This window comes from Aulostomus chinensis, chromosome 2, assembly GCF_037954235.1.
Source record: "Aulostomus chinensis isolate RoL2024-O1b breed Wild chromosome 2, RoL_Achi_v1.0, whole genome shotgun sequence".
NCBI classification, from domain to species: domain Eukaryota; kingdom Metazoa; phylum Chordata; class Actinopteri; order Syngnathiformes; family Aulostomidae; genus Aulostomus; species Aulostomus chinensis.
The window spans coordinates 14352245-14372091 of record NC_141321.1 but is presented as its reverse complement, the minus strand read 5'-3'; the positions used below and the strand labels follow the sequence as shown (position 1 = coordinate 14372091).

The 19847-nt window shown below is 41.7% G+C and overlaps 1 protein-coding gene across 2 annotated transcripts in view; it reads right to left on the bottom strand.

Moving 5' to 3' along the window:
• ly75 (lymphocyte antigen 75) overlaps positions 1-19847 on the bottom strand; it is a 26812-nt gene extending 6965 nt beyond the window's left edge. The window contains exons 1-26 of one of the 2 annotated variants that reach the window (XM_086180482.1): positions 19584-19847; positions 18373-18744; positions 15871-16044; positions 15476-15637; positions 15082-15201; positions 12380-12520; positions 12040-12243; positions 11560-11720; positions 11243-11350; positions 8036-8124; positions 7756-7913; positions 7295-7494; positions 7038-7180; positions 6722-6800; positions 6357-6428; positions 5084-5207; positions 4880-4915; positions 4614-4783; positions 4152-4219; positions 3974-4050; positions 3071-3207; positions 2227-2335; positions 1976-2136; positions 1673-1802; positions 1076-1296; positions 832-994 (exon numbers count right to left, since the gene is read on the bottom strand). In XM_086180482.1, coding sequence (XP_086036608.1) covers positions 832-994; positions 1076-1296; positions 1673-1802; positions 1976-2136; positions 2227-2335; positions 3071-3207; positions 3974-4050; positions 4152-4219; positions 4614-4783; positions 4880-4915; positions 5084-5207; positions 6357-6428; positions 6722-6800; positions 7038-7180; positions 7295-7494; positions 7756-7913; positions 8036-8124; positions 11243-11350; positions 11560-11720; positions 12040-12243; positions 12380-12520; positions 15082-15201; positions 15476-15637; positions 15871-16044; positions 18373-18744; positions 19584-19686 — 3682 coding nt within the window. In that variant the 5' untranslated portion in view covers positions 19687-19847. The remainder of the gene's footprint in view (positions 1-831; positions 995-1075; positions 1297-1672; positions 1803-1975; positions 2137-2226; positions 2336-3070; positions 3208-3973; positions 4051-4151; positions 4220-4613; positions 4784-4879; positions 4916-5083; positions 5208-6356; positions 6429-6721; positions 6801-7037; positions 7181-7294; positions 7495-7755; positions 7914-8035; positions 8125-11242; positions 11351-11559; positions 11721-12039; positions 12244-12379; positions 12521-15081; positions 15202-15475; positions 15638-15870; positions 16045-18372; positions 18745-19583) is intronic. The other variant, XM_086180472.1, reaches the window with a different exon arrangement.

Sequence of the window (19847 nt, the reverse complement as noted above, 5' to 3'; positions counted from 1 at the left end):
TTGAAACCAAAATTTAGAACCGTCTGTGTTTGGTTCAGTCATGCTGGCTACTAGAAATGCTGCTTCTTTTATATATGATTTATGTGAGTAATGTGCATGTTGCCAAGCAATGGAGCACTGTGTGACGTGCACTACCGTGTGTATAGACTGTGTCTTTTAACACCAGTGTTTGTTGCTGCAGCTACAGTTTGTTTCTACATCTGTGCAGCCATTTTAATCTGAAGTTCAGGTGTCACTAATTTCATTTCTGTAAACCAACGAAGCCATTTCCCCCTCCTGTGGTGTCCATAGGTCTGGGTATTCTTGGTTGTAAGAACCAGCGACTACATTTGTAGATTTGGGTTTCACCGAGTTGAGGTTCGTCTTCTTTTCCAGTTCATGCAGTGAAGCTAAACAACTGTGTGACAGTGAAACACAATCTCAATCCTTCAGCTTGCAATAACTGCATTCGGGTTACTTAAGCTTTCCAAGTGTGCATAAAATTAAGTCAGCTAATTACTTCTGCAATCAAGTCATCAGTCCAGGTCCTCTTAACATCCTCTTCGTGGCTGAGAATGCTGAGATCTGTGATGTCTCCTCCGAGTGAAGCCATTGCTTGTTATCACTTTCTACACTTCCTCTTCAACAGTGTCTGCACCCTCTTACCGCAGTTTGAGCTACATGTGGCAAAGCTACATGATGAAGTCTCATGTTGCACAAAAGCATCCGGGGGAGGAGAACACAGGCCAGCAGAAATTAAGTTCTGCAGTCTCCCTATTTACAATGCATGACATATGCATTACAATTTAAGTATTTAAGAATATTTCATCTGTACTCCATTTCCCAACTCACTGTGTGGTTTGTGGCAAATAGCGCCTCCTAGCTGCTGCTCACACTCCGTGGCTTTCCAGAAGCCATCAGTATCAAGGTAGACGCAGGAGCCAGCAGTGACCTCAGAGGACCAGCGGCTGAACAATGTGTGACTGTGGTCGGTCCACCGGTAGTGGGTCCCATCCTGAACACAAGAAATAAAAAAATTATGTGTGATATGATGCAAATTAAAAAGACAAAGGCAGCCCTTCCTGAGTGCACATACATCTTCACTGAAGAGGCCGATCCACATGGGTGTTTTTGCACGACTGACGTTCACACTGAGCACCGACTGCAGGAAGGTATCAGCCACACTTGCTAAGTCCATGTTGTGATTTCTGCACTGCTCTAAGGCCTCAAACCAGGTGAAGTTTCTCATGAGCAGCAGGATGGTGTGGTTGTTGACCTGAAAGGGCTCTGAAGGGATGAGCGGCACCTCAAGCCGATCTGAAAAGAGAAAGGCTTGTAAGATTTGCTAGAGAGCTGCTGCAAAAGCTTTTGTTTGAAAACAATGACTTTTTGAAGTATTCATCTGGGAATGTTATGTGTCAAAGAGGCACTAAGCAATGACTGCTCTTTGTTGTACATGATTTCAGCGTAGTCAAGGTCAGTGTTGTCTATAAATAAATCATTCATGGCTTTTACCTTTTGGGGGTTATTTTTCCTCCAGTTACACAGGTGTATCATAGATAAATGATCTTGTGATTTATTAATTATCACAGAACTGCTGCACGCTGTATTTCACCCCCTGAGGGGAACCTAAGCATGTCTGATTAAATCAAGTGAGAAAGTGACAGTTTCACAGCAAAATCTGGATAATTACCTGCATAGTGTTGACAAACAGCTACATGCTGATAATCAGCACAGGAAGTGAAATCCCAGGTACCCATCATGTCAGAGTGAGGGTTATTGATTAGAAACACGCACAGAACCATACTGTCTGGATTCAGGGGCTATTGAAGGGAGAAAATGAGAATTGCAGAGTGACTCAAATGTGCCTTTTTTCAGGTTAAAATCATCTCTTATGGTGAGCTACAGAGCAATGCAAAACATGTTTATATCCACAGTGTGTGGGAATGCAGTCACAAAGGCTGAGGTTTGGTTGGATACAGAACTGAAGACTTACGTTGACTTTTATAGGCTTGTTCATGCCGAGAAGCAGGGGATTGAAATTGATGTAATTGACCGGAGAGCTGTCCACCCATTCTGGGTCATCCCGTCTGAGCTTCAGACCAATCCATGTCCCTCCCATGTTCTTCATGCTAGGCAACAGGCTGGTGATGAAATCTAAACAGGCAACAATAGAGTTGAAGGGAGAGTCACAGCGAGTTAACCATGATTATCAAGTTCATAAGACAGAGCAACAGCAGTCGTCACCTTGCTCCAGCTGATCCGCTATCGTGACCAGGGTTCCCCTCATGGACTGACATTCCTCATTGGCAGACTTGAATGACATGGGCTTTGTGTTCTTCATCAGTGTGTAGCACTGAAACAAACAGAATCATGTTGGATGTGAATGTCGTTTCCTTCACTTTTCTGGACCCAAAAAGACCACTGAGGCTGTCCTGTGGTGTCTGGCACCAAGACCTCTGTAGTAGATCTGTTTCTTTCCAGTTCTTTGGACCACATTTAGTTGCACACCAGGAGGACACCACAAAACCTGCTGTTTTGGCTCTGACCCTGGTCATCTAGCCACCACAATTTGTCCCTTTTCAAAATCACTTGCATCCTTGGCTTATCTTTCCACAACATCATCCTCAAGCACTGATGACAAGATAATCAATGTTATTCAATTTTCAGACATTGTAATGTTGTGACTGATCAGTGTATTGCAATATTGATAACATTTCCATCAATTGTTCGTTCATAGCGTGAATGGGAGGAAAAGCACTTCGAGCAGCATCATGAAAAAAAATGGACAGAAGCCAAGTAAATTTAAAATCAAACCATAACTTTTAAAACCTGTAAAAAGAACATTTACATCTCTTGAACTGCAACAGAATTCTTTCACACTGAGATGGTCTTGTCTCTGTTGCACCATGTATTCATAGTGAATACAAAATTTGTTTTGCCAGTTGATTTTCCCCAGAGAAAAGAATATTAATCACCTTTTTATTTGACTTGATTATGATAATTCTGGCTTACATGTTTGTATGGTTGCAACAAGAAGAGCATAACAACAAATGTTGTTCTATGTCAACACACAGATGCCTGATCTAACCTTATTTCTGAAGGTCAGAGAGTCATTTCCACACGGCAGGCCTTCAGGCCGAGGCTCCAGAGGGTTTCTCTCCACTGATGTGATGTTGTGTCTTTCACACACAAAGGGCAACTGCTGCAGGCAACTGTGATCAAACTCTGTACAGAAATTTGGCAGTAAATGTGTGTATAAGTGAAAAGCAGAGTCAAGCATGTCCATCCTAACCAACTCAAGTCATGTGCAATTTCAGCTTCCCTACAATCTGAGAGGATTCAAGTCCATCTTTTTATCTGCCCCCACCCCAAAATAACTGCATACCTGTGGTTTTCTAAACTTTTTGTTTGTGTTCCAAGTAAAAAGTATAAAAAATACAAATACAGTGGCCAAATTACATCTAATTTAAATAAAAATACAGGTTGATAATTTTTTTTCAACTACACTGTGACTGGCAGAAGTTCCATCCATCCATCCATCCATTTTCTACGTCTTATCCTGTTAGGGGTCGTGGGGGGGCTGGAGCCTATCCCAGCAGCCTTCAGGCGAGAGGCGGGGTTCACCCTGGACAGGTCACCAGTCCATCACAGGACCAACATAGAGACAGACAACCATTCACACTCACAGTCACACCTACAGTCAATTTAGAGTATCAATCAGCCTCGTCCTCTCTTGATGTCTTTGGACTGTGGGAGGAAGCTGGAGTACCAGAGAGAACCCACACAGGAACAGGGAGAACATGCAGACACAGAAAGATCCTGTGCAGGAGCCGGGGCTCGAACCCGGAACCTTCTTGCACCGTGCCTGGCAAAATTTAATCCTGATATTATTGCAGCTGTGACGTTTCCACCATGTGAGTGTGTATAAACTATAATGACAGGACATATTTTTAAAATATCTAATTCTTCTCAAGCTTATAAAGACACTCACTTAAAAGAGGGCCTTCAGAACTTATGGATGAGCATCTGCCTAAGATGGATGAATAATAGAACTGCAGCTGTAACTCCCTACAACATAGAGAATATCAGTCAAAATACATTCCACCATATTTACACAGCCTTGTGTCATAAATGTGTGATATGTAGTGTAATATCTGTGTGGGTCTTACGTCGGGGGGAACAATGATTTCGAATCACTCAAATTGATCCACCAGCTTTGCCTGGGTAACTTTGACATCTGTTCAAAATCATCAGATAATCAACTTTAGCATCTTTACAAAATCAACCCAGAAAGTCAGAGTGTAATCATGAGGACACACATCAAGTAGGCAACGAACACTAAAAACAAATTAAATAGTTCCTTTAAGAGGAAAACGGTTGACCAATAACCTTGTGTTTTGATGACATACAGTGTTTATAATTATTTTGTTTCTTGACAGAACTACATGTACATTTCACAGATATCTTTATCATAATATTTGGGCTCTCCACAGTGATTTGGTTGGAGTCTGGAAGACTTACACAAACACATGATAAACTAAGAATTGATACCAAAAATTCTACCGTATACAATTTTGTTATTTCTTCTAAATGTGTCCTTAGTAGAAACAAAATATTGCATGCCCACTTACTTCTTTTAAGTACTGTTGGATCAATCTGGTTGCGGTGAAGCTGGACAATGTAGCTAATTTGCTGTCATTCATGCTACAAAAGAGCGTTGCCTCCTCAAAATTCAATTTAGGCTCCATCACAAACCAAAACTCACGACCATCTACAAAGACAGACGTCTCATGTTGCCCACCTGCAGAGCAAAAATAAATCAAATTCACAATCAGATACTCATGCAAGTTGATATAAAACACTCAAAACACAGATTGTGGAAATATTTGGTCATTACCAGGATTGTACCACTCTGGTGTCTTTGGGATCTTTCCTGTTGAAACACAAATAAAAGATGAGTGTGGAGAAATCTCCTTCTTTACACAGTATCCTGTCTTATACGCATGTGTTCAACTGGGCAAGCTACAATGTCAGTCCTCCATTACACAGATCCAGTATTAGCATGCCTCCTGAGAGGAGACCACATAATGCTGTGTCTTACCGCGGGGTATCTGACAGACCCACTCCAGCCTGGCATCACAGTGAAACGGCGTGGCAAAGAAAGCTGTGGGAGGGGATTCTTGGAGTAGAAACACTAACAGGTGCCTCAAGGTGGCCTTCATTGTCTAGTAAGGACAGAAATGGATTAAACGTTATCACAAGAAAATGATATGAAAAGGACATGAGAGATCATGTCCTCAGCAAGTCAACGATAACCGAAGAAGAGCATGCGTCTCCTTTGACAAGCCAAATTAAAGCAAAGGTCTACATGGGTTGATAACAAAAATAAATACTCTGTGAGATGGATCGAAAATTACTGTGTCCTTGAGATATGAGAGAAGAGAAGTGGTTGTGTAATAATACAGTCTTTTCTAATTTTTCGTCAAGACAGTACGCAGGACACAAAACCACAAGGTTAAGTCTTGATTCATAGGTCAGGCTGCAGTTTTTGCATCTCTCACAACACTGTGTTAAATTATACGGTGCAATACATGCATAGCATAAATGTATTATGTACCATATTCATGTTTAATCAGAAGTTTCCATTAAAGGATGTGTATGTAACTTTGACAACAAGCTACAGCAGGTTAAGCCCATCTCTTAATACTGGTTTGTGCCTGAAGAGGCGATAGAGAGCCAGTGTAATGAGAAGAATGTCTGAGCTCCTCAAATTCATCTGGCTGCAGAAACGCATTTCAGCTGGTTGCAAGAGCACCGCTCCTGAGAGAGGGCTGGAATGGAGACAAACATGTAACTTGAGACCTTCCTGTCCAGAGTAATGCCAAGATAATTAATATTTCCTTGTTTTTCACTAAAAGGGTGGACATTAGGGATGAACCAGCAAAAAAAAACTGATTCATTCTTTTCTACAAAAGGAGACAAGCTGGGGAGTTGGCTGCCAGTACTTTTGGTGTTATTTAGATTCAGATTCAGAAATCTTTATTATTCCTCTTGGGAGGCAATAAAGGATCATGGACGTTATACATTGCAGTAGTCAAGTTATCCACAAGGGTGTCAGCCAGGCTGGGGAGAAAATCTCTGAGAGAGAGAAGCAAACTGGACTACATCTCCAAGTCAGCATCAATCAGCTGTTACCACAGTATGTATGAAAATTAACCCAGGAAAAAAAATGCCCCAAATATATCGCCAACAGTAAACACTGATTTTCATTGTTTCTGGTCATATGCTGCCCCCCTATTGGTTTGAGTTGAGGTGCTACCTGGTTTCAATGTTACACATGGCACCTTTACTAAGCACAGCTCTACCCAGCTCACCTTAAATGCAGTGCAGTCTCGACTGTAGGCATCATCCTCATGGAAATCACGGTGTAAAACATCCATCGATACCTGTTGCACAGACATTAAATAAACAAACATTACGCTCAGACATAAATACATTTTATAGACCCATATCAACTAACTCACAATTTACATATCATACGAAAAGTCTGATAAATATCTGTTTTCAATATTTAAAATGTTTAAAGACTTTAAGAACTAACTAACTTTCTGAAAATATAAAGAATATGTTCCCTAGAAGAGAACAGCTTGGGGAATTTGCAAGGTCTATCAACACAGGATATATTGTACGTCTTTTCCCAGCATGATGAGTTGGTGGTTAAAATAAAGGTTTGACTCACAGGACGGCCATCACTCCACTGCCAAGAACGATCTGCTGGGTTCCTTCTGTTCAGACCGACCCAGAAGTACCGATCATCACTGCAACAAGGACAATTACTGCCATTTAACTTCTTAATTAGGTTTGTTTTTCTTCTACAGACCACACTATTCTGAGTGATAAACACGACACCATTCACAACTTTACCTCTCTTAAAAAAGTGAGGTATCTGATGATGCTGGTAGTAGTCATGTAGGAATGTTACAAAACAAAACACTGACCATGAGGAAATGCCTTCATCAGGAATAGATCCAGTGCTTGTGTTCATGAGTGTATACCTGATGGAGTCTCTCATGACACGGTGCAGGGTTCTCATCTCTTGATTACTGAGGAAGCTGGGCAGGTTTGCTCCCAGAGCCTGACAAAACCTCTCTGCTTCCTCCCAGGAGCGTTTCCTACTGAGCCTCTCCTCATAAAACACCTAACATGAAGAAAAGACACCTCAACAGTGACCAATAGAATTCTGAATGATATGAACAGACTTCCCTCAATTACTAAATATTACTTCTGCACTGAAAAACTGCCTGAAACCCACCTTGTAGCAGTATTTGCTGTCTGGATCAGACGCCCATCCATCAACACAAGGTAAGCTGGGGTCTGGCTCTGGTTCTGGGGTTGGAGGTGGGCGGAGGTCTCTCCTACAAATAGTTCCGGCCTTTAAAAAGGTACAGTTTTTCACCTCCCACTTGCCCAGAGGTTTAGAGGTGGAAATCACAGCACAACCTCCATCCCGTCCTGAAACACAAGATTGATAAAAGTAACACTGATGATCCAGAAGTGGAAAAAATACTGACCAGTTTTACAGACTCAAATGCTATCAATAAAATCTTCCAGGCATTTGCAAACTTTTGTATTTGTTTCTCTATGGATCATCAATTTGATTGGATTTTTTTTTTTTACATGTAATATGTCAGATGTCTTTATGGCCATAAAGCCACAGATACATACTTTGATATGAATATTAACGTTACCAGCAGTTTATAAATGTTTATTTACCTGGTTCAAACCAGCCCCAGTTGGTGTACGTAACCTTTTCCTGGTTCAACCACTGGTACTCCCCCGTGTTCTTAATGTCCTCCAGCCCGATCCAGAAATACTGAGTTTTATTGCGAATGTGCTCCCCGAGGAGACGGGTGATGAAAGCCTGCTCAAACCTGGAGAGAAGAAGGAAGTATGAGTGGCCATTTCCTGCTAAGAAACGGAGAAAAAAGAAGCGCAATAGCACAATGAATGAATTGTTTTATTTTGAAAGGATTCAAGTCACCACTTGTCCTACCTGTTTCTTATTGTGATGTTACATCGATCTTTAAATGATACTTGAGTGGTGTTAATTAGAAAACACGAGTCCCCGTGTCTCCTCCAACCCTGAGGAATGACAGCAGTTAAGACTTCAGCTCTTCTCAAATCATGAAGAAAATGTGGATCAGCAGATCTGAACGTGTTTGCTGGACATTACAGTAGACAGAGACATTAAAGTATGTTTTCAGGTTGTCCATCAATACATCCCGTTCTTCTTAAGACTCTGGGACGCCATGAGGAGACTTTGGTGGTCAAAGGTTAAGGTCAGTCACTTCACATGTGCACAAGATCTGTCCTATTCTCATTAAGGCAATGCATCCAGGAAAGCCTTGGGGAATTTCTTCAAACGCAGACAAAGCTTCCACTGGTACCCAAGGATGAACTGAAAATATTGAGCACTCAAAGGCCAAGGCTACCTCACATGAACATATTATCTAAGGAATGCTTGAAGGAATTGTTCCAAATTTGGCACTAAAGTCCACTGGGACTCAAGAAGATTTTGGTCGGCTTAGGTCATGGTGACATGCTTTCTAGAGGTATTTCTAACTGTTAACACACAGCTCCTCCACTCCAGCAATACCTGGAATCTGACCTTGACAATTCTAAATTTCTGGATCTAGAGTTTATGGGACACCTGACAAAATTTGGAAACCTGGGCATGCTGTCAGGCAGACGGTACAGGGCCATCAAAACTAGGACAAACAGACTGAGAAACAGTTTCTTCCCAACTGCTGTCAGAGCCATAAATGCTTCCTCAACAAAATAATGCAACATATCTATGTCATGCAACTGTCACTACCTCTTTTAAAACATCCACTGTCAATGCAATTCACATGGCTTTTGCACCCACCTCTCTCTTTATATATTTAGTAAACCATGTAAACCATGTTTACGTGTATGCCTTCCCCTAGACTTTGTAAGTCTGTATATTATGTATATATTGTTCACCACATTGTTTTTATATTTTTTTTATATTGTTAGATAATTGTTCAATTTCGCGTCATGAAATTTCGCAAAGTAAAAAATGACAAAATAAAATTCAAACACGCACAAAATAAAAACTCAATGTAAAAAAACAAAACAATGCGAAGTGGCGCCACGCACCACTAACACTGATGATCTTTGACCCTCTCACCTACTGTATACACATTACAAGAAGAAGAACAAAAAGAAGAACACTGTAGCAACGCCACAGAAGAAAACGAAGAAGAAGCGAAACGATCATTTCAAAATGGAGGAAGACGAGGTCGAACAAGTAGCGGACGCTCCTTCATCAAACAAATCGGTTGAGTGGATTTATTTTGGCTTCCCATGTAAAAGACCAGGCAACGGTGAGACGATGGTGGATAAAACAAAAACCGTGCGCAAACTATGTGGGTACACAACCCCGTAGACTGCGGCGAGCACTGCTAGCATGATAGAAGGACAAGCACCTGTTGAAGGCTAAAGATTACAGTTCGCTGAGGTCAGACATTCTCGATCTAGATTAGACTGCAGCCCTGAGGATTGTTGAATATTTGTTTTCCTTTTCATTCAAGAATGTAGTTGTCCTCATTGTCGACAACAAAGCACTTTTTTAATAGAATTTTTTATGTTTGTATTAGAATTGTAGTCTAAATAAGGGGAACAATTTTTTTTTTAATTTTAAGCAAAGAGCATTTTATTTTGTAATGACGCAGAAAAAAACTTGTATGTCTGCATATTACAGAGGAAAATAAAGGATATTTGATTTTTGCATTTCTAATTTTGATTTTCTTTAATCTTTATTTTGTATCGTGAGCCCTTTTTCATATTTCGTATCGTTTCATGAGTTGAATATTTCATTGCACCCCTTTAAATATATATATACACACACACACACTCACTGGCCACTTTATTAGGTACACCTTGCTAGTACCGGGTTGGACCCCCCTTTGCCTTCAGAACTGCCTTAATCCTTCGTGGCATAGATTCAACAAGGTACTGGAAACATTCCTCAGAGAGTTTGGTCCATATAGACATGATAGCATCACGCAGTTGCTGCAGATTTGTTGGCTGCTCATCCATCATGCAAATCTCCTGTTCCACCACATCCCAAAGGTGCTGTATTGGATGGAGATCTGGTGACTGTGGAGGCCATTTGAGTACAGTGAACTCACTGTCATGTTCAAGAAACCAGTCTGAGATGATTGGAGCTTTATGAAATGGGGCGTTATCCTGCTGGAAGTAGCCATCAGAAGATGGGTACACTGTGGTCATAAAGGGATGAACATGGTCAGCAACAATACTGAGGTAGGCTGTGGCGTTGCAACGATGCTCAATTGGTAGTTAGGGGCCCAAAGTGTGCCAAGAAAATATCCCCCACACCATTACACCACCAGCACCAGCCTGAACCGCAGGATGGAGCCATGCTTTCATGTTGTTGACGCCAAATTCTGACCCTACCATCCCAATGTCGCAGCAGAAATCGAGACTCATCAGACCAGGCAATGCTTTTCCAATCTTATGTTGTCCAATTTTGGTGAGCCTGTGCGAATTGTAGCCTCAGTTTTCTGTTCTTAGCTGACAGGAGTGGCACCCGGCTTGGTCTTCTGCTGCTGTAGCCCATCTGACGCAAGGTTCGAGGTGATGTGCTTCAGAGATGCTCTTCTGCATAACTTGGTTGTGACGAGTGGTTATTTGAGTTACTGTTGCCTTCCTATCAGCTCAAACCAGTCTGGCCATTCTCCTCTGACCTCTGTCATCAACAAGGCATTTTCGCCCACAGAACTGCCGCTCACTGGACATTTTCTCTTTTTCGGACCATTCTCTGTAAACCCTAGAGATGGTTGAGCATGAAAATCCCAGGAGATAAGCAGTTTCTAAAACACTCACACCAGCCCGTCTGGCACCAACAACCCTGCCACGTTCAAAGTCACTTAAATCACCTTTCTTCCCCATTCTGATGCTCGGTTTGAACTGCAGCAGATCGTCTTGATCATGTCTACATGCCTAAGTGCATTGAGTTGCTGCCATGTGATTGGCTGATTAGTAATTTGCGTTAACGAGCAGTTGGACAGGTGTGTGTGTGTGTGTGTGTGTGTATATATATAAATATAGATATATATATTTTCCCCCTGCACTGCAAAGCCCGCACCTTTCCTTTCGTTGTACTCATTACAATGACAATAAAGTGAATCTGAATCTGAATGTCGACAATACTCACATCCTCAAAGCGACACCCAGCCTGTACCACTGGCTCCTTGACTTGTCCTTTCTTTTGACACATGAAAGGTAGTCGAACCATGCAGTTCCCAACCAACCAACTATGAAACTGTGAGCAAACAGACACAGGTTTCATTTTTTCAGATCTTATACAGTATAAACAAACAGAACATCACAAGAAGACAGAGCTAGAGCCATGGCAGCAAACACACACCTCACAAAAATGCTGTACAGAGAGGGTAGCGTTAGACAAAAAAAACACACACACACACACACACACACACACACACACACAAACACACACACACACACACAAACCTCGCCAGAGTAGAAAACACAGCTGGTATTCTGTGTAGGCTGCATTGGCTGGTTTGGGCCCCAGTATGTGAAGGTGAGGGGGGCTTGGTCGATCCATTTGAAGACAGTAGGGTGCTCCCCAAAACCGATCAGACCAATCCACACATCCAGCAAGACGCTGTCTGATAGACCAAAACACACACACACACACACATGATCACATTTCTTCTTCTGAATCTAACTACAATAAGTCAAGTGGTTCGGTTAGAGCTTTGGGTTTAGTTCCCAAGAGTCTCACTGAGTGAAAGTTTATAAAGTTCCTCAAAGCTTCCCCCCATTCTCAGATGGGTCTCTAACAACAAGACAAAATCTCTAGAAAACGCTTAATAATTGACAAATTGCATAAAAACAAATACAAATAGAAATAGCTAGCATTTATATAATAATTACATAATCCAGTTACAGAATTCATGTGCAATCACTCAACTTTAAGAGTTTTACCTGCATGGAAACGAGTGCTGATCATCTCCTTGCTGTCAATGGAGTGGAAGCTTGCCAGAAAGCCTCCTCCTCCCCCCTCAGTGTTGTTACAGTGCTGCTGGGCGTCAGTAATGTTTAGAGGTTTGTTCTTCACCAACTTGTAACACCAGCCGTTCCATGGGACCCAACCATCAGGACACACAGTGTCTTGGTACACTGCAGACTCTGCAGAGAGGGAGCAAGACAGGCAGAGACAGTACATATAATTTCAGTTTGCTGCCCAAAATCACACCAAGTTTACACCATTTAATAATCAATCTGTCAAATAAATCTGTGCGTTTCAACAGAGGACAATACATACCTGTCGTTGTCGTGGGAGGACCACTGACTCTCTTCTTGCAGATGTAAGGCAGACGTGTGCCGCATGCCTCAGTCTCATAGTTCTGCCTGGAGTTCAGGACGCCGCAGTCTGACTCAATAATTATAGAGGTGGGCGGCATTCCTGTCAAATACACAAACAAAAATAATAAAAATCCCTCACTGACACACAGAGGTGAAACCAAAGGAAAGCTTCAATACAAAAGTATGATTCTTCAACAGGTTTTGCCTCACTTCTTCAGTTCTGAAGAAAAATCACGGGCATGCCTGGGCGAATCATATTTAACGTCTTCAACAAGTTTCTTGACTCAACTGATTCTCAATATATTTTGACTTGGATGACAAAGAATCTTCAGAGAAAAAAAGTCATTTTACTCCATAGTTACAGCATGGAGCTTGTGTCAGATGAAGGCCAGATAGCTGCGGTGCTCTTGACTTTGAAGCTGGAAAAAAGCAACCGTATTAGAAGGCCTGAATTCATTTCTATTCATAAGATCGCTAACAGTCCCAATGTCACACTGTGTCCAATAACCAGGCACAATGAGCTTCTTTACAACACTGGCAGCATTGTTTCTCTCACTGACACAAGTCTGCATTTATAGAAGGGCAGTGACAACAGCAGATTACAACAGGAAGCCGCTTCAATGGTCTCAGCTAAAAAAATGATTTAATGTTATTATAGGCAACTAATGTTCACCACAAAAAACAAAAAAACTACCTGATAAACATAATGAGCATCTACAGGAATATACTGATTATATATATATATATATATATACCACTGATCTCCATCAGATGTATTCTGCTTGATGTCTGCTACCAGTAAAAATTGTTGTAAACTGTGTTTCTACGTAATGTGATGAAGGGCTGCAGACTGCTGTGTTCATTCTTATTTGCACCATGGTTTGGACAAAGACACATATCTGATGGTCCATTAACCACTGACTCGTGTAACACTGTTGCTATACCTAATTAATCGGAGCATTTATCAGCATGGTGAAACAACCCCGAGTACATTAAACATCCATCCATTTTCTATACCTCTTATCCTTTAGGGTCACAAGGCGGGGGGCTGGAGTCTATACCAGCTGACATTGGGTGAGGGGCGGGGTTCACCCTGGATGGGTCACCAGTCCGCCACAGGACCATCAGGATCAATTAGGGGACATGGACCCATTCCACCTCTGAGCCATGCCGCCCCCACATTAAGTGTTGGTTTTCCAAACAAAAACAATACAAAATCTACAGGATACCGTTCCATATGCGTCAACTGATACGTTCAGCTACAGCGAGATTCTAAACACCTGATGAACCCTAGAGGGGTTGGCAGGGGTGGAGCAGTGATTTTAAATGTGGGGGTGTTCCAGGGGTCGCACATGAGCACTACATCCTGCATGCCCTTGACTGTTTCCCCCTCCAAAATTACTGTTCCCTGACAGTATTCAGAGGCTCTTCCAACATAGAGTCAGACATGAAGGGTTGTGAATCATTCACTATGAACAGGCATACTTATTAAAACAAATTTAATGTATTATCAATTTTGAATATTTTCCCCAAGTTCTCCACAGACAGTCATTCATATCATGCACAACATTCATCTTCCATCTTGTCACACCTCCCACATTCACTACACTTTAAATTACAGCGGACCGTCACGATGGAAAAATTTGGAACAACTATGGAATAATTTACCTGTATCAGCATAATCAATATATACACTGGCTTTGTTGAAAAAAAAAACTGTATGTAAATTGCTAAAAACAAAAAAAAAATCTCTTATTGTTTATCAACTACATTATTTATCATCCTTTTTGAATTTGAAGATGACCACTTTTTTCATAAGCCTTTTCTGGCTTCCGCCTCTCCTGCACAATGTTTAATTTAATTAGTTTAATTTTTTTAGGAGTAGTTCAATTGTAGGTTATCTAATGTTCAAAAAAATCTAAAATAAACTAAGAATAAAACATCAACATCACCCCTTAAAAAAACATTTATGGGTGAAAATCTCAAACTATGCTGACAGAGAGATGGTGTTGATTTGAGGGGGCGTGAGCCGGCTTCTTCTGCATTCACTTACCGGTACATGACAACTTCACTTGACAAAAAAAGTCTATTTTCTGTTGCCTCTTCCTTTTTGACATCTCTGCCTCCTTCTTATCTCTCTTTCTTTTCTTGAACAATGTTGTTCACTGTCAGCCACCGGTGAGTGACAGATGCTCCGGCTGGCACTGAAGTCACACAACTTCAGTCTGACGCAACTTCAAATTTCCCGGGTCAACGGCCGGGTTGCAGACAACAGTCTGTGATTGGGTGAATATCGAATGAGTCACAGCTCTACAAGCTGGGCGGACTAGATTTATCTCCTGTTGTCAGGTCGTATCTATGGTCTATTTACTGAGGTAGTGAACATTTCCATTGCAAAAGAATCTCATGAGATAGTAATGCATTTTCCAGGAGAGAGACAGAGTTTTGGCTTGTGAGAAACTCTGTATTTTGAAAGCATGAAAATATTAAGGAATGATCTTTTCTTTTGTGGTATAAGCAGCTAATGCCCTTTGAGGTGTCCATACTAAAGAATGACCTCATCGGGCACTATGCCTTACATAAAGCAGATTTCTTTGGTTCTCAGACATAAAGACGGATAAATAACAAACAAAACCAAAAAGAAAAAAAGGTCATCGTCACCTGTTTCCCACCGCAGGATGGAGAGAGGGGAGCCGTCTGACCACTGCCAACCCTGATAGATGTCTAACTGATGAAGGCCGATCCACATCCTATCAGGCATTCTCTCCAGACCGTCCAAAACTGCAGCACCACAATATACACTTATTTTATGGTTTGTATCCCAAATAATTCAAATGTAGCATATTAAACTAGAGGGCAACATAGACCTCCAACAAGGCCAATATAAAGTTTGGCTATAATTCATCATTATTATGTTTTTCTTGTCCCACTGACATTTTACTAAAGTCATGAAAGCACAATCACGAGTAAAGCAACTTTATAAAAGCCTGGTTGGGAGACAGAATGATGAAGAACCACAGAACAGAGAGAAGAGCGTCGAGTAGGTTGGTCGTACAGGTTTTGGAGTGAAGATCGTCCGGCCCAGACACACTGAGTAGATCAGCTCCCTGGCTCCGACATGAATCCAAAGCCTCCTGCCAGGTCACTGCAACATTGGGAACAAACTCATAGCAGGAGTCTCCTTCCGGCCCGGCGAACAGAGTCTGGCAACCCTCCTCTATAAAGGCAAAATGACCGTGTGAGCCAGTGAATGTTATTCAATTTGGAAACATGAGTTATTACAGAGAAGAAGAAAAAAGACACATTATGCAACAAGTCATGGGTAAGTAATATCATGGACAATATTCAGAGAAATCAAGAGATTTTCAAATTGTGTTGCTGAATACCTCCACAGTGCCAAGAACAAGCATCAAGTATCATAAAAATAACAACTTAAAAAGAGTAACATGCCAAATTCTAGACAGTGCCCCTTCTTTCTGTCTTGGTCATAGTCGGGGGAGGTGGAGCACCAGGACAGTCCTGGGAAATCTGGATCTGGGAGGCACTCGTGATGCCAGCTGCCGTTGTATTTGAAAGGAAAGTCACAGGGAAGGCCAGCTGAGTTCCCGTTGGTGGTGTGAACAACTACAGGGAGAGGAGACACGAGCACAGAGCAAGTCAAAACCTTTTCAAGATACTAGAACGCCAGCCATTTGTAAAAAAGAAAAAGAAAAAAAGACAGACATCCAAGTAGATAATAAAGAAACGACATGATAAAAACAGTTTAGTTCACATTAGAGACACCAACAAAGGCTCATGTGTGTGTCCAAACACCCTGACAACACACTGATGGTGATGTCTGTCCAGTAATGGCCATGATCCACAGGTCTGGCTCAGAGGACTCTGGGCAAGCCTCCCTGTCTCCAGCCATCATGGTTGAGAGTTTAGGAGCTGATTAACAGACGTTTTAGAGGTTGGGGGATGTGGACTTGCTCCCATGATGGAAACATCCTACTACTTGGACAGCTGTGCACCCTTGCCCAGATAACAACATCTCGTGCATCTTTTTGTTGTTACTTCATAGAACAACATCTCATTTGAGCAATTCCTGCAGATGTGCTCCGACACACACACACACACACACACACACACACACACACGCACACACACACGCACACACACACGCACAATAAAGTTCTCACATTCTGAGTTCCTGCCCCACAATTTTTAGGATTTTTTTTTACAGTCTTGATTTCTTTCTCACAACTACTTCACCTACACAAATAACTGTCACTTCTAAAGAACAATGTGATTCATCAAGAGACCACAGGTGCAAACAAGTCTGTGGTTTAAGAACATTTAATGTTGAATTGTGCCAAATGTACATGATGAAACGCCACACCTGCGTCATCGTGAGAACAGGTTTCAACAGTAAGAGGCTAATCCCGAACTAGAAGAAGAAGCCATGTGTAATAATAGCATGGGAGGGAAAAGAGGAATTAAATTTGGCATGATGTGAATTTGAATGGTTTCATTCATCAGGCAGATGGAAATCTTAGCTGAGACAGGAACCTTTAGGAATATGGGAGCCTGGTCAGACCTGACGCTAAAGCAGCAAAGGGTGCATTCTGCCTCATGGCACCACATCGCCACCAACTGCTAACAACAACAAAAACTGTCCAAAAATGTCTGTTTCAACTTCTCAAGTGCTGCGTCCATTTTAATCTTCATTACCTAGCTGTGTGCTCAGTCCACAAGCACTTTGGTTAGAGCTTCAATATAATTTGAATCTAAAGCCATGTGTGCTCAGATCTCTCAGGTCTGATCAGAGCAACTGAAGCATCAAGCTGTTTTGTTGTTTTAAATTGCTCCAATAATAAGATGGAAGGTGCTGTTGATGAATTTTCATGCATAACATGAGGAGCAGAAAAAGCAACCTGTTCAAGCGTCCGTTCAAAAACTCTCACGCAACACACATCATTCAATACACTTTTTTATCCTTGTCCAAGACAGGGCAATTATTTTCCTTGACCTTTGTCGCGCCTGTGTTAATGTGAAATTACAATGAAAACCATCTCCTCTAATAACAACCACAAAAACAACAGAAAAAAGAACAAAACAAAATCACGCAATGACAAAACAAAGACAAAATCTAGATTTCTAGAGCCAAATAAGCAAATCATCACATATAAATTATTAGCAAAATGATGTAGCAAATAAACACTTACCTCAATTAGCAGGCATATGGAGTCCACAAAGAGCTGAAAATAAACTATGACTCCTCCATATCAGCTTGAGTGTGAACAAACACGACCAGCCGGCACATTTCAGTTTAACTACAGTTTGTAAACAGATATTTTCTGAATAGCTTCGCTGTTGTTTGTGGTCAGGCTCCATTAGCTTCAAGCTATGAATATGCACCAGGCTTTTTCTGCATTCTGGAGTCAAAGTCCAAAACGGGCATCCGTTGTAAGTGGATCGCTTCTAAGCATGATGGATGTCACAATAGAAGCAGACATCTTTTTTATTCTGTTTCCGTCTCGTTGCGAAAAAAACAGTTGTTTCACTGTAAATCCATTGCTACAGTGCGGTACTCTGCTAATTCTTAAATTAGCACAAATGAATCCTTCGGCATCCTGAATTTCACCCCATGAATCAGCAGAGGGTGCTGCTGCTGTATGCAAATCTGCAAATCCTTGATGAGAATGAGGACAAACACACCAGTCACGGTGTGCTAAAAATTCTACAAGAACCGGTTTGGTCATGTGAAACAAAAGCCAGCATAGACAACACGCACAACATGCTTTGGCCCTGGTTACCAATGGAACACGTGACAAGATTGGAGTCTATTCAAATTGAGCTTCAACAACATATTATTTTCATTCCGGGTATTTTACTTCACATTAGGCAGTCGTCAAAACAGACAACTGAAGCACTTCTTGTCCGCAGCTTCTCCGGGGAAAACACACTCACCACGGTACGGCCTGTGGCAGATGTTGTCCTGGGATCCTCCTCTAACCCACGCATCACCGGGGCCCTGCTTAGTGACAACTTTCCCATCGCTGACCGCCAAGACCATCTGGTGAATAGTGTAAACAGCACTGTCCAGGCAATGCCATCTTAGCTGAGTGTCCTGGTCGCACTCAACCAAAGACAATGACTTGGATGGGATGTCCAGTGCCAGGCAGAGAGAGGTCCCCACATGGAAAAGCCGGTGACCTGAAGCCCACTTCCACAACTGGGACTTGCTATTTTGGTCGCAGGCGGAGACGCTCAGGTTCTGTGGAACCAAAGCTGCCAGGCAGCTCCCCGAGCTTGAGTGCTGGATGGTAAAAGCATCCTCATCTATGACAACAGAAGAGAAAACAAATGAGGACAACCGGGATCTTTTTAGACCTTCTGCACCCTTAATTGCTACTATGTCACATTTAGTAGCATCTAAGTGTTGAAGCTTCATACATCTTTATATGAATCACTTATTTAGATGTGAGCGATATCAGCTAACAAACCAGCTCATTTATCACTTATATTTTACATTCTTCATCTACAATTACAGATTGAATCCAGCTAAATTTGGCAACATGCTAGATTAAAAAATTGGGCTGCATAATATGGAAATATCAAATTGTGATTATTTTGACTAATATTGCAGATGCAACATGATTTAAAATGTCAGAGAGAAAATGTGGTTGTGGATAGGTAGGTGGGCGGGGGTCTATATTACTGTAATGATTTTTTAAAGTTTTTCTGTGTGACTATAATGTTGTTTTGAAGTTGGTAGAATATGATCTGTAGGCAGGACATCTCTGTGCCACAAGGGGTTTTTAATTTAAAGTTGCAATTTAAAGCACATTTAGACTTTAATGTTCCTTTCTCACTACATTTTTTTAGACAGCTACAATCATAAATACAATTTGATGACTTGTTCAGACTTATTGAGCAGAAATGGTTACTCGTTCCGCGAATAAAAAAATAAACACAACTGGAAGTTTAACAGATAAAAGTACTGACAACCCAAAAATAGAGAGACAGATGTGGCTGCACTTATTTTAGTCTAGCGGGTTAGCAGCTACTGTCCTAACTCATGCGGACCAGTTGTTGTCTGGGCTGAGCCCAGTTTGGAGGGCAGAAACAGCTTCATCGTGATACGGAAACGAAAGCAAACTTCTGAGGTGGGTACTTACCCGATCTACTTGTGCTGGACGGCGAGCAAGTTGCCCGCAACACTGTTGTTTCCAACAACACACACAAACAAAGGCAAAGTGCCGCTATGGATATTTTCAGCATGGTTCCGCCGGAGTGTTGTTGTCGGACTCATATAAATGCCTCCCCGCAGTGCTGAGCTGGAAATAAACAGACCAACTCCTCAACTCCAAACCGAAAGTGATTAACCTCCGCCTTTTCCCTCAAACTGTCAACCGAGTTACGCGTAGTCCCGCTTCAGCAAC